The 18256-nt window shown below is 38.3% G+C and overlaps 1 protein-coding gene across 9 annotated transcripts in view; it reads right to left on the bottom strand.

Annotated features, from left to right (window-relative positions):
* Positions 1-4109: 4109 nt before the first annotated feature.
* Positions 4110-18256, bottom strand: part of LOC140481264 (periostin-like) — a 108180-nt gene continuing 94033 nt past the window's right edge. Inside the window, exons 17-23 of one of the 9 annotated variants that reach the window (XM_072577172.1) lie at positions 17701-17778; positions 15624-15704; positions 12746-12796; positions 8501-8587; positions 6990-7076; positions 6265-6306; positions 4110-5151 (exon numbers count right to left, since the gene is read on the bottom strand). In XM_072577172.1, coding sequence (XP_072433273.1) covers positions 5087-5151; positions 6265-6306; positions 6990-7076; positions 8501-8587; positions 12746-12796; positions 15624-15704; positions 17701-17778 — 491 coding nt within the window. In that variant the 3' untranslated portion in view covers positions 4110-5086. Of the gene's footprint in view, positions 5152-6264; positions 6307-6989; positions 7080-8500; positions 8588-12745; positions 12797-15623; positions 15705-17700; positions 17779-18256 lie in introns of all 9 variants that reach the window. The other 8 variants (XM_072577171.1, XM_072577175.1, XM_072577174.1 and 5 more) reach the window with 8 other exon arrangements.

The following is an 18256-nucleotide window of genomic DNA, read 5'->3' as shown; positions in this document are numbered from 1 at the left end:
CAACACCAAACATCCTGGCACTGTCCCCAAGACAGCAACTGACCTAATCTCCTTCAGAGGTGCTCCCTCACCTAAAAAAATCCACATTTTACCTCCTTTCCAAGTTCTACAAATAAGACTGCTCTGTTAGACCCATCATTTCAGTCTGTCCCTGCATCACTGAACAGCATTCTTCCTGCCTCAAATTCTTTATCCCCTTGTCTTCTCCCCTCCAGCATATATCTATGACATTTTCTACACCCTCCATCACCTTAACAATTCCCTGGCCCTAACCACCATTACCACTGGAGATGTCCAAACTCTCTTTACCTCCAGCTCCAATAATATACATAGTCTCTGCTTCTCCCTTGAAAGATCAAATCCACCTCCATGCATTTTTATCCTCCTACACCTGAGTGTATTTGTTCTCACACTGAACAACTTCTACTTCACCCCTTGTCACTTGCTCCAAATTATGGGATAACTATGGGTACCCTGATGGATCTCCTCTAGACATATTTCTAGCTTCTTCACTCTTCTCAAGATCACTGCCTTCAGGCCTTGCAAAACCAAATCTTTAATTCGGTCCTATCTTCCATCCTATTTCAGACGTAACAATATTGATTATTTTCCAGTCCCACTCTTCAGTTGCTTAATGCTTTCCCCATTTATTGACCTGAAGCATTGGGAAGAATGTGGTATTGGGATGATGGCTGGAGAGCTGGTGAAACATCTGTTTTGCTTCTTTTCGGGAAGACTCTCCAAACCTTGAGCTAATCAGGCAGCAATGAGGCCACCAATAGATCTTCCTCTGGAACAAGGACCTCGGTTGCAAAACTCTGACCTCAGAGACTGACAGATCTGTAGCACTCCTCAAGTGGAAATGGCTGCTGTCAGAAAGAAACCCACTAGAGATTCAAGATCGCGGAGGACTCAGGCCACAGATAAATGAAATGGGTGGCAGGGGAAGAGTGGTTCACAGTGGGGACTGCAGGGAGAGGGGATGGTGGCTCAGATACCAGCTAGGGCAGGGAAGCAGCTCTCAGAGGGCAACCCGTCCTTTACCCACTGAGTTTCTTAGTCAGGCACTGAGTGCCTTTGATTGAGGAACCCGTATCTCTTGCCTGAGGTGAAAAGTAGCCCATGCAGATTGACTTGTCATGCATGCTGCAAGATTGTAGGCTCACCTGTACTTGGGTTAATGCCAGCAGTTGCAGTATAAGGAATTTGGGGAGTCAGAACTTAATTCTGGCCAAAATGGAAATATGGTCAGGTTCAGATACAGAACCACAGAAACGTTACGGTACAAAAGGAAGCCATTTGGCCCTTTATGTATTCAACGGTTCTCCTCTGACAATAGGACTTAATATCATTTTTCTGTCTTTCTCTGTACCCTTGCACATAGTTTTCATTCAAATAAACATCAAGTGTTGTATTGAATGCCTGAATTGAACCTGCCTCAACCACACTTGCAGGTAGCCTAACGTGATCCACCAAAGCGGACCTTTCCTTCTCCATTTTCTGAGGTTTCCTATCCTTAGAACCAATTTTGTAACTCTTCTGCACTGTTTCCAATTCATTCACATCCTTCTTAAAACATGCCACCCAAAACTGTATATGGTAATCCTACTGTGGTCTAAGAAGTATCTTGCAAAGGTTCAGCATAACCTCCTTGCCATTGTACAATTTGTCTTTATTAATTAAGTTTAGGACATGTATGAATTAACATTTTTAATTGCTCTCTCCACCTGGTCTGCAAGCTTCATTGAACTATGCACATATGTGCTTAGGCCCTTCACCCCTGTAAGTGTTATATCCCTTGTTTTGCATTATCTGTCCAAATTCTTCCTACCAAAATGCGTCACCCTACTCTCCTCCGTATTTAATATCATCTGCACCCATCTGCCTTCCATCAACTTGTTTAAGTCTTTTTGAAGTTCCATACTATCCTTCTCAGTTTACAAAGATTTCCAGTTTTGCATCATCCAAGCTTTGAAATTGTTCACTGCTACCACCATTCATAATTACAAGCTCTTTACACTCCAAGCTCACCACCAGCAACAACAACTCTTGATTCTGTTTCTCTCGCCAACAATGTTACCTGACCTGCTAAATATTTGCATGATTTTCTGTTTCTACTTGAAATAAGTAAATCAATATCTGGATACAAAGAGATGTTCACTTTTGATAGGTAGCATTCGACAAGAAGAAATATTGTTAAGGCTTTCTGAATACCATATCTGGTCAAATATTGCTGCTGAAGAATTGTTATATGAATTCAATAAAAATAAATTTGGAATTTTAAAAAAATGCTAGCTGAGTGGATACCATGTAGCGACTGTCGTTGTAAAGTCTTGGTTCACTAATGTCCTTCAGAGAAGGAACTCAGCCATTTCTCCCTGGTCTGGCCTACAGGTGATTCTAGATCCACAGCAGTATGGTTGACTCTTAACAATTACACAGGTTCAAACTGAGTCTGTTTATAAATGTTGCTTTGTGCCTTTCCTTATGTGCAATAAAAAATTCATATCTCACTAAGAGTTTCCTTTGATTGACTCCAAAAAGCTTAAAGAAGCAAATCTGCATCTGTAGAAACCTTTAATGGTCAACTAGCCTCACAATCTGATACTATCATTCCACTCGTAGAGTTTGCTATACTGCTGGGAGATATTGGATGGACTGGCACAGCTGAAATGTAATATATTCAGATCAGTTATGGGACTGACAAGTGTTTTTACATGATAATTATACATCCACAAGTTCATTAGTCACCTCTTTTAAGAGCTTGAGATGAAGTGCACATGGACCCAAAGACTTGTCAGCCTGCAGCTCCATTTACTTATGTTGGACCAATTCCCTCATGTTACATTAAGTTCCTCAATCATTCTGCTCCCTGACTTGTAGCTAATACTGGACTTCTTTTTCCATTCTCAATGGTGGAAACAGAAACAAAACTTGATAGCTTTATAACCTGTGAGGAGGACAATGTGAAACTTAATTTAATTCTTCATTTCTTTAATATCCATTATTTGTGTTGGGTGGAAGATGGGAGTCTGTTCAGATAATCATTGCAATATTTGAATCTAACAAAGTCAAGGATGATGTGGAGGTGCTGGATTTGGACTGGGGTGGTCAACGTTAAAAATCATGCAACACTAGGTTACAGTCCAACAGGTTTATTGTGAAGTACTATCTTTCAGAGCGCTGCTCCTTCGTCGGGTAACTGATTTTTAATGAAGTCAAGGACATGAGCTTCAGCAGTGGATAATACCAAGATTGGAGTCCAGCAACGTTACCGAGCTGAAAGTCGATAATGTTGGTGATGGTGCAACTATGTGATTGCAAACTCATTTCAAGGTTTCTTCACAACACCAAAGTCTTGCTGAGTTTAAGACAGTTAACAGGCCTGGAAACAATGGAGAATGAACAGAATTTGGGCTGGGAATCATAGACAATAGCTTCAATCTTCTCAAAATTTACTTGGAGGCAAGTTCTGATAATTCAATATTGGAGGCCCAACAAGTGGTCGAACAAAACAGAGGCAGTGATGATCAAAGTGCTATGTATGGTTTGCATGCATATGGAACCTGATATTGTGTCAATTGTGATGTCTGCGAGCAGAAGGATGCTGCCACCATTCCTCTGTCCTTGACTGGGTCTAAAAGCCTATTTGGTTTATGGTGGTGGCAGAACAACCACTAATGAGGAAGAAGAAGCTCTTAATGAGATTGAGTTTATTGCACACTTACAATTAAGTACAAGTTACATTAGATAGTTAGACATGGTTACTAAGATTATTTGGAGACATGTAAAATACTTCTAGCTCCTTTAAGATCCAGAGCTATTCATCCAAATTCCATACCCCAGAAATCATCAAATCGGCAAAATCATCATATTGGGTGGAGTGTAAAACAGTCTGCAACCACTGTCTGACCCAATTAATGCTTGCAGCATTTTCTCTTTTTAATTTAGATTTCCAGCAGTTGCAGTTAAATATCTTCATATCACTATCTCCCATATCCAGAATTATTGCCACTAAAGGTCAAAAGCAACAATATCCTGGGCACTCTAGCACCATCCTATGGAGCGATTATTACATTCAAATGGATACACATGAGTAACAGAGCCAGTTAAGGTATAACCACGTGAGGAATTTTTTTTAATGGATAATTGTTTCTCAAAGAGAATACAGAAAAGCACCAGGTTCAGCATGTTTTCCACAGATTTTCAGGCATTGTTTCCCAAAAATAGCAATAAGTAAGGATTTAAACTGCAAAACATAAACAGGAATAAAGAGCAAGTCTTTCATTGATACAAAACTTGAGTCAGAAAAGAAGTGTTCAGAATAAAGATATCACTCCAGTTACAAAAGTACAAACAACCTCAACTTGTGTTGGTTGCCTGTAAAGATTTTTTATGTCTTAGTACAAAATACATGTTAGAAATAGCCCATAGACTCACTAGAACAAGCACTGACTTTAATATTTTTATCCTTAACCACGCAGATGTACCAGTTTCCAAGCATTAGCCAAATCCCCATCTGTAAGTTATTAAGCCCAGCTTCAAAAAATGGAAACAAATACCAAACATAAAGCAACTTTTAATCTTTTTTAAACTGTTCGCTTTGAAACATTCTAATTTTTATATCCTTGAATATATTTCCCTTGTGCTTATGGTAATCTCAATACTGAGAAAACAAGAAGATACATATTCTTTCATTGCTTTCTTTTTCCTGACTTGCTATAATTTTACCCAGCAAAAGCAACTGTTGTCCTAGGGAACAAATTCAACAAATAAATTGCTGTTTAGTAAATTATTCATTTTACATCTTGAAAGGTCACTGACTTAATTTTCCAATAATACCAAGGAAATGCCCCAGAATCCATCCAAATTTGATCCTAAAATATACTAAGATTCAATGCAAAACTTAGGGAAATACAAAAGTTAATGTATTCTGACTTTCAATTCAACAACCATTTAACCTGACAAGAGTTTATAACATCCTTATCATTTGTGATCTCCACAAGCCAGGCTCCAATTTTAAATTGCACCAGTTGAATTTTATGGATGTCCTGCATTTTCTGTACCAGAAGGTGTAAAATCATTCTTAAGCTTGAACTGGTTTTCTTTTTATTGGGCGTCTCCTCGTAGTTTGTCTTGATTTTCTTCGAACTGTATGTAGAAATCATAAAATGTAAATGAAATACATAACCTTCAAGGACATGTTTGAAAATACAGTTAAATGCATACCAACTATGCAATGGGGCATTCTTTGGTCAGACATATTAATGTTAGAATTTTTCTAAGATTGATTACTTTAAAACCCAGATGGATGAGAACTTTTATTAATAATTTTAACAACTATCCATTATCATTATGTCAGAATTTTACATTTATTGTGGTAATATAATATTTGCATGTTGCTTTTAATAACACCTTTAAAATTGTTACATTCAGCATCAAACTGCTTAATCTGCAAGGTTGTCTCTAACTTAGCAAGACCTAACTGTGGAGCAGTGACAGACATTCAAGTAAACTACAATATCAAATTAAACATCACATGGACCCTAGCTAAATACATTTATTGAAAGGAGTCTAGGGGGTAATGTGTATAAATAAGATTGCTGGATACTTGTTCCAGGAGAAGTTGAAGAAGGAAATTAATGTTTCTTGAAGGAGAGGCCAACTGTGGCATTCAGTAAGAAAATATAAGAAAAATGGACAAAGTTGTACAGCTTTAACTCTGGTAAATTGGATGCCTGTAATTTAGTACCCATCAGCAACAAAGTACAAACTATTTGAAGACAGAAAGGAAAGTGAAAAAGCTAATCCTGTTTTGGGCATTTTTTGCATAACAGTGGGTAATGCAATGATCTGGATTTGTGGCCTAAACATTTGGTGGCACTGCACTTGCCTTTCAAGTGGGTGCACAAACATCCAATTTGAGGGGTGACCCCCTTGCCTATTTCTTGCTGGAAGTGTGCCACTGATCACAATGCCAAAGGCAGAAACAAGTGTCCACAGCCAACACCTGAAGCATGAACTTTCCATCTTCAATTATTAACCAGTCAATAAAGCACCAACCCATACTATTCCTCCATTTTCTAAATGGCATAAACTGCTTTGATTCACTGGTCTCAAATTTCTAACGATAAAGTTAATGTCTCTGTTTCAATTGGAGAATCCAATTTGAATGCAGGCAACATGTACAAAATGAAAAATTATCCAGGTGGGAATTTATATAATATCTAATATTCTAATAACAAATAAGCAATTTTCACATACCTGGCATTCTTTCCACACCACGATTAGTTCTCCTTGGTATTTCTTTAAAAAAAATACATTAAATTAGAAACAAAGGCAGAAACACAGGAAATGTACTGAAAATCATGAGCCAAAAATGAGAAAAAGAAGACAATTTTATATTCATCATCAGAATTTTGTTTGCGTATGCTTAACTTACTTCCACCTGATGAGTCAATTGAAGTAGCTTCAACATATAATATATTTGCTTTGCTTTAATGAAGTGGAAATGGTGGCGGCTGGTTCAATTACAACATTTAAAAGGCATCTGGATGGATAAATGAATAGGAAGGGTTTGGAGAGATATGGGCCAAATGCTGGCAAATGGGACTATGTCAGTTTGGGATGTCTGAGCGGTGCCAATGAGCTGGACTGAAAGGTCTGTTTCCATGTTGTGTGACTCTATGACAAGAACAACATCTCAGAAGTTCAGGGTATAACAGATATGACACTTGCTTCATCTTAGATCCTTGCCAAGCAGTCACTGTGGTGGTTCTAATGCATAGTTACTGGAGCTAGTATATTCTATACACTAAGCTTTCTTGAAGGATCCAACAAACTAAAATCAAGCCACAGTAAAAAGTCAAAATGCAAATAGATCATAGTTTAGTCCATCACTAAAACTTTGTTTCATGTATCTTCCTAGGTCTGTTGAATGAGTTCAACACAATTGCAAGAGCTACGTGACTTTCGGAAGATACTCTTACCTGAACGAATAATTTTTTCAACTTCTTTTTCATGCTCCCTCAGCGGTTCACCCTCAATCGTAATTTTAGTGAATCTGGAAGAGGAGCCTGCTAAAGTAACAGTTAATGACAGCATCAGTACTTGGTAGCAGATACACGACAAGTATTATTACAGGAAAGTACCAGTCCCTTAAAGAAGAAATCTGAATCAAATCATGCTTGGTTAAATCTCAAAAAAATCTATACTTATTCTATTAAATGTCGTGCACCAGCTGTATAGTTATTAAATACTAAGAATTAATTATATTATCTGCATTCCAATGCAATGCTACTGAAAATGTAGCAGTTTCCTCAATTCGACATGCTTCACACAACCTGAATTTGTCGAGAGGCCTTTTTTGTATCTGCATATGTAAAATAAAACAACCAATCACATTTGATGAACATTTCAGCCCTTTGCAGAGCTCATAAATTTGTCGCTATTGGAAATTTGTGAATAACATTCAGATAATCAAATTGTTGTCATGATAAATAGAAGTGAAGTATGGAAATGATAGACAATGAAAGGGTTTCACTACTACAACATACTCCTCTTTGCAATGGAACACTATGTTACTCATTACGGGAAATACCGCATTGCATCACTTGTGAACTTGGTTATTATAAACAGCTCACAATGTGACATAAAAGCCATATACCACCATTTTTAACCATGTATTCTCTAAGATGACCATGTCTGGCATCACGATATAATGAATGCAAATGTATGTGTCTTTAGATTGTTAATGGGATGTAAATTCATTAATGAGAACATAATAATTTTGATGCCGAATATAAAGATTGTTAATGAGGAGGAAAGTGTATGGGAGGAGGTTTCCACTGGCTGCGTTTGAATATTCTGACCTCCATGGCATACAATCAAAATAGATAATAAAAAAGGTTGTGCCCAATGATAAACCTGGGGAGGGGGTGTGAACTAGAAATCTCCTTTGAAATTAGCATCTAATATAAAATGGTGGAACACTTTTGCTAATCAATAAAGATAAGGGTCTCACCCTCACCACGTTCATCAACAAAGGGAAATGAAAGCCTCTGAAAGTTGTGTCATCAGTCTTCAGTGCAAAATATTGACAGAAAAAAAATCCCCTACATTATTACTTAAACTGTGAATACAGCTAAAAGTAAGTTTCTGGTGTTAATTGGACATTAACAAAGGCAACCTTGGATTGTTAATGAAGGTTAGGCAAAACTTCTCAGGCTGGATTTTGATATCCAGCACCAAAGAAGGTTACAAATAAATATAAAGAATTGTTTCCTTAGATTGTTAAGAAGAAGATGTTTTTAAATGTTGGGTATGAGTAACACATGTCCCGAGAAAAATAACTTTCAGCACTGGACACAACAAAACGATGCAAATTCTACATAGAGATAGGAAATACAAACAATTAGTTGGTTGAGGTTATAAATAGGGAATGGAGACTCTATGAGTCCATGCTTCAGGAGGCAAGGGCCAGAGCCATCAGCTCACTAACCGCCATGAAGGAGCTTTTGGATGTCTTCATCCTCAAGTAATTTAGGATCACCCTCAATAATCCTGGTATACTTTGTGTACTGTGTTCCTGACAAGATACATGTCAATGGTGAATCTTAAATGATTTCACTGCTGAGACCACAGAAAGACATAGAAAACATACAGAAAATACCACAAGATTATTAGATCCACTGACGGTAATTATCAAGAAGATTAATGATGTGATTTTTCAGTTGTGCCTGATGAAACTAAATTTATTAAACAAAATAATTATTGAATAAGACACATGCAATTTACTAATTTCATTGAGCGGGAAGACATAAAGTAAACAATAAATCACGTGATATTTATGGTTCAATTACTTAATATATTAATATTAAATTCTTATCACATATTTAATAGCTACAATAACTCAGTTATTTTAATTTCCTAATTAATGCTTCTATTAAAGTAGTAGGTAGAAGACTTTGAGACAATTGCATGGAGCATTCGTACCATAATATCTCTTGGGATAATTTCTGGGTAATCATTTTGTTTCAGGAAATGAAACAACTTTCAAAACATGCAGTTCCTCCTGAGATAGTTATCTAATCAAGCTGTGAACTGGTGGATCCATTCCATTTCCTTAATTTGCTGCAGTCATACTTCCTTTGAATTTGCATCAGACTCAAATGAAAAGTTAATAGACTTAGCCCTTGACAGCTGTCAGAACAGAAACTGATTTAATCTCCTCAGGCTAGATCAAATACAAAATAACCCAAACCCAACAGAAATCTGTTGTGTTGGTTTTGGTGAGTTTCATGGATAGTTTCTCAATATAAGCCCAAGAGATTTTACTCATGCTGTATTCCCAGACTCATCTCATTACTTACGCACCACATCCTATAGTCACTGCCAAGCCCACCCAGGATTCCTGGTGTCAGCGCCATTTTGTAAAGGTCTGGCAGTCTGCAGCTCCCTTGCACAATTCCTGTGAATTGCTTCAGACAAATCAGAGAGAAGGAAAATGTTGTCTTCTTTGCTGATGGAGACCTGGATGTCCTGATGGGTAGGAGTGGGCAAATGGTCCTTATCCATGGAGCATGCCTTGAGATGTTGGTGACAATTATCTAAGATGCAGAGCTGGAAAGTAAGTTGAGTTGGGTAGGAATTGTCACCTTCTGGTTTGTATCCAATGGGCAGAAAAATGGGAAACTGCAAATCAGCGAGGCGAGCTGACACAAAAGGAGGATGTGAATACATGCAAATTAGTATCTTGCCATTCACTAGTGAGACTCTCATCTCACTGATTAAAACTTTCTGGAAAATGGGGACTTTTTACTTACGTATTTAGAAGCTCATCACTGCCAATCTCAAACAACTCTCCCAGATTTCCCACCATTGCCCACATCCTTCCACAGCTGGGAAGACTCTATCGATTGGGTTCAATAATGATTTCTGATCTTATTTCCCTAGAAGGCATGGCCCTGATGTATTTATAGAGGATTAAATCAAAGACTTCATCACTGTTCTTCACTAGAATGTGACATTTCAAAATTGAAATAATACTTGTCCGCAAAAACAGTGACATACTTCAGGAAAGCTTCACTGCTTCTGAGCAAAGCATGCTTTAAAAGAAAAGAAAACTTTACTAAGTTATTGAAGTAACTTTTGAGTTTTGTCTCAACCACTTGAAAACCAGGCAGCTTTGAACTTATGGCCTAATTTAGATACCAGTTCTGAGGTCAGCTTGGGGTGTGTGGGAGGGTTAGGGGAATTCAGGTGGGCAGGACAGTGTTAAAGGCTTGCCGGAAGAGATTTCTCCAGTTAGGGAAATTGTGATGGATTGATTGGGAATCCAACTGAAAGATGAATGGCAAGCTCAAGCCATTGGAGGCCTAAGCATTCCTACCCCTCAAAGCCAAGGAAACTCAAAAATAAAATGAATCTTTCAGGATGTTGCCTGGCCTTTGGTCCAGCTGTTGGCAGATTTGGCCTGACAGCAAAGGCACCACCACTTCTCTGCTCAGGCCCCAAATTGAAATCTTGGATCTAGCCTTGATCATGTCATCAGAGCCTGAATGAGATGTGGACAGAGGACCCTCTTCAACCTGGGATGGGTGTCTAAATTCTTTTCAGTTTCAAATTGCAGTCAGTAAGTCATACCTAGGGAGGAGATGGGGTGGGCCATGTAACATGGGGTTATTTAGTCTCATGCTGCATCATAACTGACCTCCTCTATATGATTTCTACCAAAGACAGGGAGAGGGAGCATTGAGCTCTGAGAAATCAGGGCTAGGTCTTGCATTTCTTATGTTCCAAATCAGAGAGCAAGTATGAAATATATGTCAGATGACATGAGCTGACATTCCTGGCTTCTTGCCACTGCTCATTGTGATAATTTGATTAGCTAAAGAGAGGAAACAGCCTGGTTTGTATTTCAGCCTGGGGTGTCTCCTAAGTTTCAGCAAGTACTTCACACTGAGTGCATTTGTAGCAGTGACAGAGGGAGCCTGGGATAGAGTCAGAGCATTAATCCTAAAACATAGCCACCTGCCACTCAACATACACGATTTGTGTAACGGACCGTTTTAAAGCAAATGATAAGTGGATTAGTCCTTTCATATTCCGCTCACAAGATATCATTTCAACTCATTGACCACTCAAAGGTAATTCCACAAATTACCTGGAGATTGAGTGGATTATCTTCTATGCTGGCAGCGAACAATGTTGACAGCTCTACCACAATCTCTGACAACAGAAAATTTGACAGGCAGGCTCTCCATTCTTAAACTTTAAATTTGTCACTTTGATGGGTAAGTACAGATCACAGAGTAAAGAGCATTCTGTCTGTACAATCTGAACTCAATTTACTGTAGAATTTCTTGCATGAGCAGCTCGCTCAGTGTTATATATTGAATACGCAGCTAGCCTCATGAGGGAAAGAGGCATAATTGTCAAAACAGGATGTTCTTCTTCAAATGTCATTGCTGCTCTGTAAATGTTTAAAAATTTAATATAATTATCAAGATAAACAAATCTACAGAAACAAACTTCCGTTAATTAAAAATCATCCTAAATGTTCCTACGATTCCTATGCCAAGATGGTGGTGAAGTAGGAAGCTTCAGTTGGAGCTCATCCACTCCATTCATGTCTTTCTCTTTTTTTCTCTCTTGGTCCTACTTTTCTTTCTTCACTCATGGCCTCATCACAGAGGTGATGCATCTTCTCAGCCTGGCTCAGCCTGTGTCGGTCTCTTGGAGGTACTTGATGGTCTCTCGGCCCGGTGCAGCCATGTCTCGGCCTGGCATGGTGGTGTCTTGGCCCATCCTTTGGGCAGCCCGTGGCAGTCTTTTGGCCCAGCATGGCTGTGCCTTGGCCTGGTTTCTCAGCCTGGCGAGGTGGTATCTTGGCATGTGAATGGGTCCTGCATGGGCGCATCCAGAGGCAGCAGGAGGAGTTCGGAGAGGTGGCAGCTTCACAAGTGCTGACTGCGTCATGGCCTGACGTAGGAAGAGCCAGTAGTATCTGCAGCAGCAGTGCCAAGAACAGGCAGCTGAGAGCTGAGGTCTTCCAGAGAGTGAGTTAAGCTAAAGACTCATCAAAAGCCTGTTGAACTTTTAGCTTTATTCCTTTACTTTGCTAGTTTATATTAAGAAGTACTTTAATGTTCACTATTAATTTTTTTTTACTTTTCTACTTATTCTATGAAGGGATTGCTGAACATTTTTCACTTTGTTTCAATTAGTATTTTGTACCCACATTTTTTTATACCGAGGAACCTTTATACCTAAGATGGTGCATGTGTGGTGACATTATACACTTTCCATTGTTCTCCTGCTCTTGAGTACATGTTACAATAAAATCTAAATCTACCAAGCATTCCCAAGAGTCAGAGGTCTCAGGAACGTTTCATAATGTACAGAGCAAACAATATCCTGAGAGAGGCAAAATGGACATTGTGACAGGTGAGAAACTGAAAAATTTCTTTCTCACTCCCTAAATCTGAGTGCAAGGTAGCTGATGGGAGTATAGAACTGGACATTAATGTCTTTATTGATGATAGGTTGATTTACAGAATGCAGCATTAACCATGCCTGCTTCCTTGCTACTACCTGTGTCCCAACAGTCTTTCTTTACAAATGACCTCAGTAGTCAATTAGACTATGCCCTTCATCTGTATATTTTGACAATAAGGATCCCAACCTAACCATCAGTTATGAAATTACAAAATTTCATTAAGCATTCTTAAAAAAAACTACGAACCTCCTCCTTCAATAAGTTTTGTAAAGGTGTCAGCATCGCGTTCAATTGAACCTGAATCAATGTCGAGAGAGAGAGAAGGAATAATAAAATTACTTTAAGTCTCTGCAGAAACTCTATATTGTTTGTGTTTTTAATATTGTAATGTATCCAGTTGGGAAGATGATTCTTAACCTCACATACTTCCTGTTTTCAATCTTGGCACATCTATCATCACAGCTTTAAATTATATTTAAACATTAGCTACTGGAGAAAGATTTGCACTGAGTGATTCTTGGTCTGAAATAGGTAATCCTGATCTTGACCCAGTATTGATCAATAGGTCTCATTTATATCATATCAGTGAACTGAATGTCTCCAGACAACTTGCCTGGTGATTTGAATGCTGACATTTTCTGTCATTTATTTAATGAGAAGGGTAAATGATCATGATAGAGGGGAGAAATAGAGAGAGGGCAGGGGGGAACGGACAGCAATTGGCAGAGAAAAAGATGGAACAACATTTTTGGGGTGAGAATGTGTAGTGGCTGACAGCAGCCCATGGTTTTAAAATGAAGTCCTAATTGGTTAAGTTCTTTTAAGAAAACAAACATTTTGGTTGCAGGCTGAAGTAGTCTAATTAAAGACAGATTTAAAGGTCAGATTGTATGTTGACCTGATTTTCATGAAAACTGGTAGCGGCTATGACTAAGCTAAAATATTTGGTAAAATGGACGCCTGCAGCATTAGGATTCTAACTTGCTTTTGCAAAGGGCCCAATCTCTGCTTCAGGCACAGGACTTGATCATCTGCTTTGGAACTATAGCCCAATTTAGCAGTAAGCATTTAGCAGACCAAATTTATCAATATTTATACCTACAAAACAACTGTTACATCACTGAAATTATAGACTGAGTGAAGACAGAATGGCATACTGAACTCTAAGACATATTTAAACCATTTACAAAAACAAGAGATTACTTTTCTGCATGCCAGATAAATGACTGATATTACAGAGTATCTGCTTAACTTTGTTCAAATGCTAATCACTTATTGGCAAAGCTAAAATGAAACTCTCAAATGAAGTTGTGTGACACTTTGTAAAAAAAAAATCATTCATGTTCTCTGGCAGCTGTTCTTATCAAAAATACTTTGATTTGCATCTAGCCTCATCAACGCGTGTGAAAAATTTAACATTCTTAGAGGAATTGACAGGGTAGATGCAGAAAGGTTCTGTCCTCTTGTGGGAGAGTCTAGGACCAGAGAGCATCATCACTGAATAAGCGGGTACAAATTTAAGACTGAGATGATGAGGAATTTTTTCTTTCAGAGGGGAGTGAATCTGTGGAACTTTTTATCGTTAAGGGCTGTGGGGGGTGGATCGTTAAATATATTCAAGGTTGAAATAGTCAGATTTGTAATCAGGAATCAAGTGTTATGAGGAAAAGGAAGGAAAGTGGAATGATTAGGGCATCCGTTTCCTCCTTGAATGGTGGAGCAGACTGATGTGAATGTGTCGCTGGAAAAGCACACCAGGTCAGGCAGTATCCAAGGAACAGGAAAGGTGATGTTTCGGGTTGGAATCCTTCATCAAGAGGCCTTCATCATTCCTGATGAAGGGCTCTGGCCCAAAACATTGATTTTCTTGCTCCTTGGTTGCTGCCTGACCTTCTGTGTTTTTACAGCAACACGCTCTCAACTCTGATCTCCAGCATCTGCAGACCTCACTGTCTCCCTGATGAATTGAGTGATCTACTTCTTTTTCTACACCTTAATGTCCTAAGGTGTAGAATGGTTATGGTCTTATGAGGTGAATGGTAGTTATTTCCACTTCAGGAAGAGAAAGGTTGTTCCTCTGTCTCCACAGCGATACTGAAGATCATTGTTGGTCCTCTTCCCACACTCACCTGAGAGTAACAGCTGCAGTGACTTATAACTGCGTCTGCTTCATTGCTGAGCTACCTGTAGATTTGCAGTCAGTTCTTGTATATAATTTAAATGTAGCTTGAGCATCAATTTCAATTGGACCTAGGCGTACATGGTCACGTACATGGATTGCATCCAGTTTGCAATAAGCTTCCCAGTGTTATTAAATATCTGTCTTGTTTTCACTCACCAGTATTTACTCTACATATCTTTAAATATCTAGGTATTACCAATATTGCAGTTCCAAGGCCTCCCATTTAAATATGCCATTAGCTTCTCCAGTATCACTACTAGTTAATACAAATACATTTTCCGGCTCTTTGTCCACAGTCCCTGCCACTTTCACTTGTTCAATTTTCACTCCACTCAGGATCCTCTTTTGAAAAACAAAATCATTCACAGGATGTGATATTGTTGACTAGGCTGGCATTTATTCCCCCTATTTTCTTCTGTAGTGTTTTTCCCTCCCAGCTTCCCTGCAAGGTGGCAGGGTTTGATCTCCCACTCACTTCCTGCTGGGGACTGCAGTGATCTTCGGTATTTCTCTCTCTGCTGTTCCCTCTGGCCTGACACTCCAATCTCTCCCACTGGCCTATGCACACCAGCTTTCTCTTAGTTCCAGTCTCACTGGACAATTCTCACCTACACTCCCAGTGATCAGAACCTCTTCACCCCTCACATATCAGATAATCTGCCTTTTCCCTTGGGTTCTCTCTGCTTTCACATTGACACTGCCTTTGCCAATGTGCCTCTTCCTTTAATAGTATCATTAAAGTTTCCAATTCATAATTTACTTCTCATGGTACATCAAATTGAAGTGCACCTACCAAATATTCATTAGAAATAAATACATGAAATAAGTTAAGAATTGCTGTTTCATGTCCCATTCTGTTTCCTCATAAAAATATTTATTTATGAGAGTAGACATGTTACAGAATGTCATCAAAATAATCAAGTTAAATTACGAAGAACTCACCAGTTTGAATGACCTTTCCACTAATTATTTTTATTTCTGGTTTAGTTGTAACAATTCTTGTAATTTCTGTGACCTTAGTTTCTGAGAAGCAAAAGATATTTTGGGCTGTTACTTAACTAGAATCCACTCCTTCAGAATCAAGTCAAAAAAAACGTGTAAAATGATAAGTCAGTGAAGGATATCTTTTGTTGAATGGAGCCTGGCATAAAATTGAAACTTCCGAACACAACTCATGTATTTGTATCAAATTCCTCAGGCCACTATTTTATAAGTAAGTGTTCACTTGTTTCAAACAGTGTTGTTAATATCAGCATCAGGATACAGGATTATCTGTGTGAGTCTTAATTCTACCTCCATTGTTGTTCAGATTTGCAGGTTTACCGAATACCTTCTGATTTTCCATTTTTGAAAGATCAACTGAGGTAAGGGAAAGTAAAAACTCACTTGATTTTCAATCATTCTAGTTTTCAAAGCATTCAATGTGGTTGTAATTTTGTGCTGAACAGGAAGGGATCCAAATGTAATTTCAGTTGGACTCAAGTCATGACAAATGAATGTTTTTCAAAGTGGAACCTGCTTTCTTATTTCTGTCAACTGTGTTTCAAACCTGAGCAGTCATAAAAGATTACTTGGGTACCCTCAGTAAAGCACAAAATTGTAGAAATTTAAGACTTTATCCCCTGTCCAAGATCTCACCAGGGCTACGGGGACAATGTCACTATACCAATGTAACATCATTATTCACTCATTTATATTCAGGTAGCTCACTTACAGGTGAATTAAATTCAGCTTGATGAACATCTGAGTATAAAATGGACAGAAGGCATTGAATTTAGCAGTGTGACACTGTACGCTCATTCCATATAAATAATACATTTGTCAGATCTTTTTTAGTTTGTATGTCCCAAACCCTTTCCAACCACTGCACCTCGCACTTACCTGAAGTTTTCATTTGGATGCAGCCACAGAGTCAGCGATTGTATCAGAATTTCCCATTATTTCTAGACACTTAATTTACAAAGTCTGCAACTGATGATTCGGCAATGTTACCTTGCCCTTGAAGCTGCTGCAGCCATCATTGGACAATTTCCCAAACTTTGGTAATGAGATATGATTCACAAGTGGAAATCTGGATTGGAGGCTGCTGTAACTTCGGTATGAATCCAGCACAAGGAAGTATGTTGGGGTCAATATTGGCTACTGTGGTCCCAGAAAAGATTCTCCTTCCCCCACTTCCATCAGCCAAGATGCTGACATTAAAATTAGCTTAACGCTTGCAACGGTTCAGACTAACATAAGAATACTTGTAGTGTTTTTTTAAAATTTTATACAAGGAAGCTTTCATTTACTTAAACCTTTTATCACTGGGTTAACATTATAATTATACAAGTTCACATTCCCGGCGCAAACTGATGCCTGCTGCGTGCAAATATTAAACATGCTCCTCGCAATTTTAAATCTGTTAATCATTCCTTATACTTGGGCAGTCAACAATTGGGGGCATCATCATTCTAAAATTATTATTGTGAGTAAGAATAAGGGTTAGAAAAAAATATTGGTTTATTCTGGGTTATTGGAGATGTGATGCTATGGCATAAGGAGGTAGAGGCCATACCATCCCTTAAATATAGAAGTAAAAAAAATTTGAAGCGGTGGATGATACAGGGCTATGGGGAAAGTGCAGGATAATGGAACCAGTCTTGGATTGCTGCATCGTAAAGGAGAGGTGGTCACAGACAACAGACACAGAATCTCCTTCTGCACTGCAAAAGTCTAAGGTTCCAATGCTGGGAGGCAAAGCAAATAAGTCCTTCTCCCATATATTATTGTCAGGTTACATGACCTAATGCACTTTAAAATATTTTATCAGTGCACTAGTTGCATTGATTTACATCACAGATATCTGACAGTGTTTTCTCACTATTAGTGAGACAGGCAAAATAATTCACTTCCACAAAGCCCTTGACCCACTGGCTTCAAGGTGGGGGAGAGATGAAATGAGGAAAGATTAGTGAAAGAACAGTTAGGTTAAAAACAACAGCTATTGCAAATACAGTGCATGTAGATGTTTGTCTACCATATGGAATCACTCGAGTAATAGTTGTCCCAATCTCTCTGGTAATGTTTGGCTGAGAAATGACCTTGATAATACGAGCTGAAAATGCAAGGATAATATGATTTAAAGGCAGGTACCCTCAAGCTATAATACATTAATCGATCACCACTTCCTCCAGTTTAAGAACAAGCTGTGACCTAAGACGTATTCCTGTAGAAGTGGGAGACAGCTGTAAAATGACTGAATTCATTTTTAAAAATCAGAATATGTAACTGTCTCTGGAATTAAATTGATTTTAATATTCAGTTTGTTGTAATGCAGAAATCACCAACAAAAATAAATTCTGAATAAATAAAAGATAGCTTGTAAACAGATGCACCATATCTTATCAGAATGGTCATGATGTTAAAGGCCCTTTTTGTGGCATTATTTGTTGAATTAAACTGATATAATTATTTTTGTAAAAACCAGAAGAATTGCAGATGATGAAAATTAGAAAAAGAAATTTCTGGAAAGCTCAGCGGGTCTGACAGCATCTGTGGAGAGAAATCAGAATTAACATTTTGGGTCGAGTGAC

Source organism: Chiloscyllium punctatum, chromosome 9 (assembly GCF_047496795.1).
Source record: "Chiloscyllium punctatum isolate Juve2018m chromosome 9, sChiPun1.3, whole genome shotgun sequence".
NCBI classification, from domain to species: Eukaryota; Metazoa; Chordata; class Chondrichthyes; order Orectolobiformes; family Hemiscylliidae; genus Chiloscyllium; species Chiloscyllium punctatum.
This window is presented reverse-complemented; position numbering and strand designations above follow the sequence as displayed.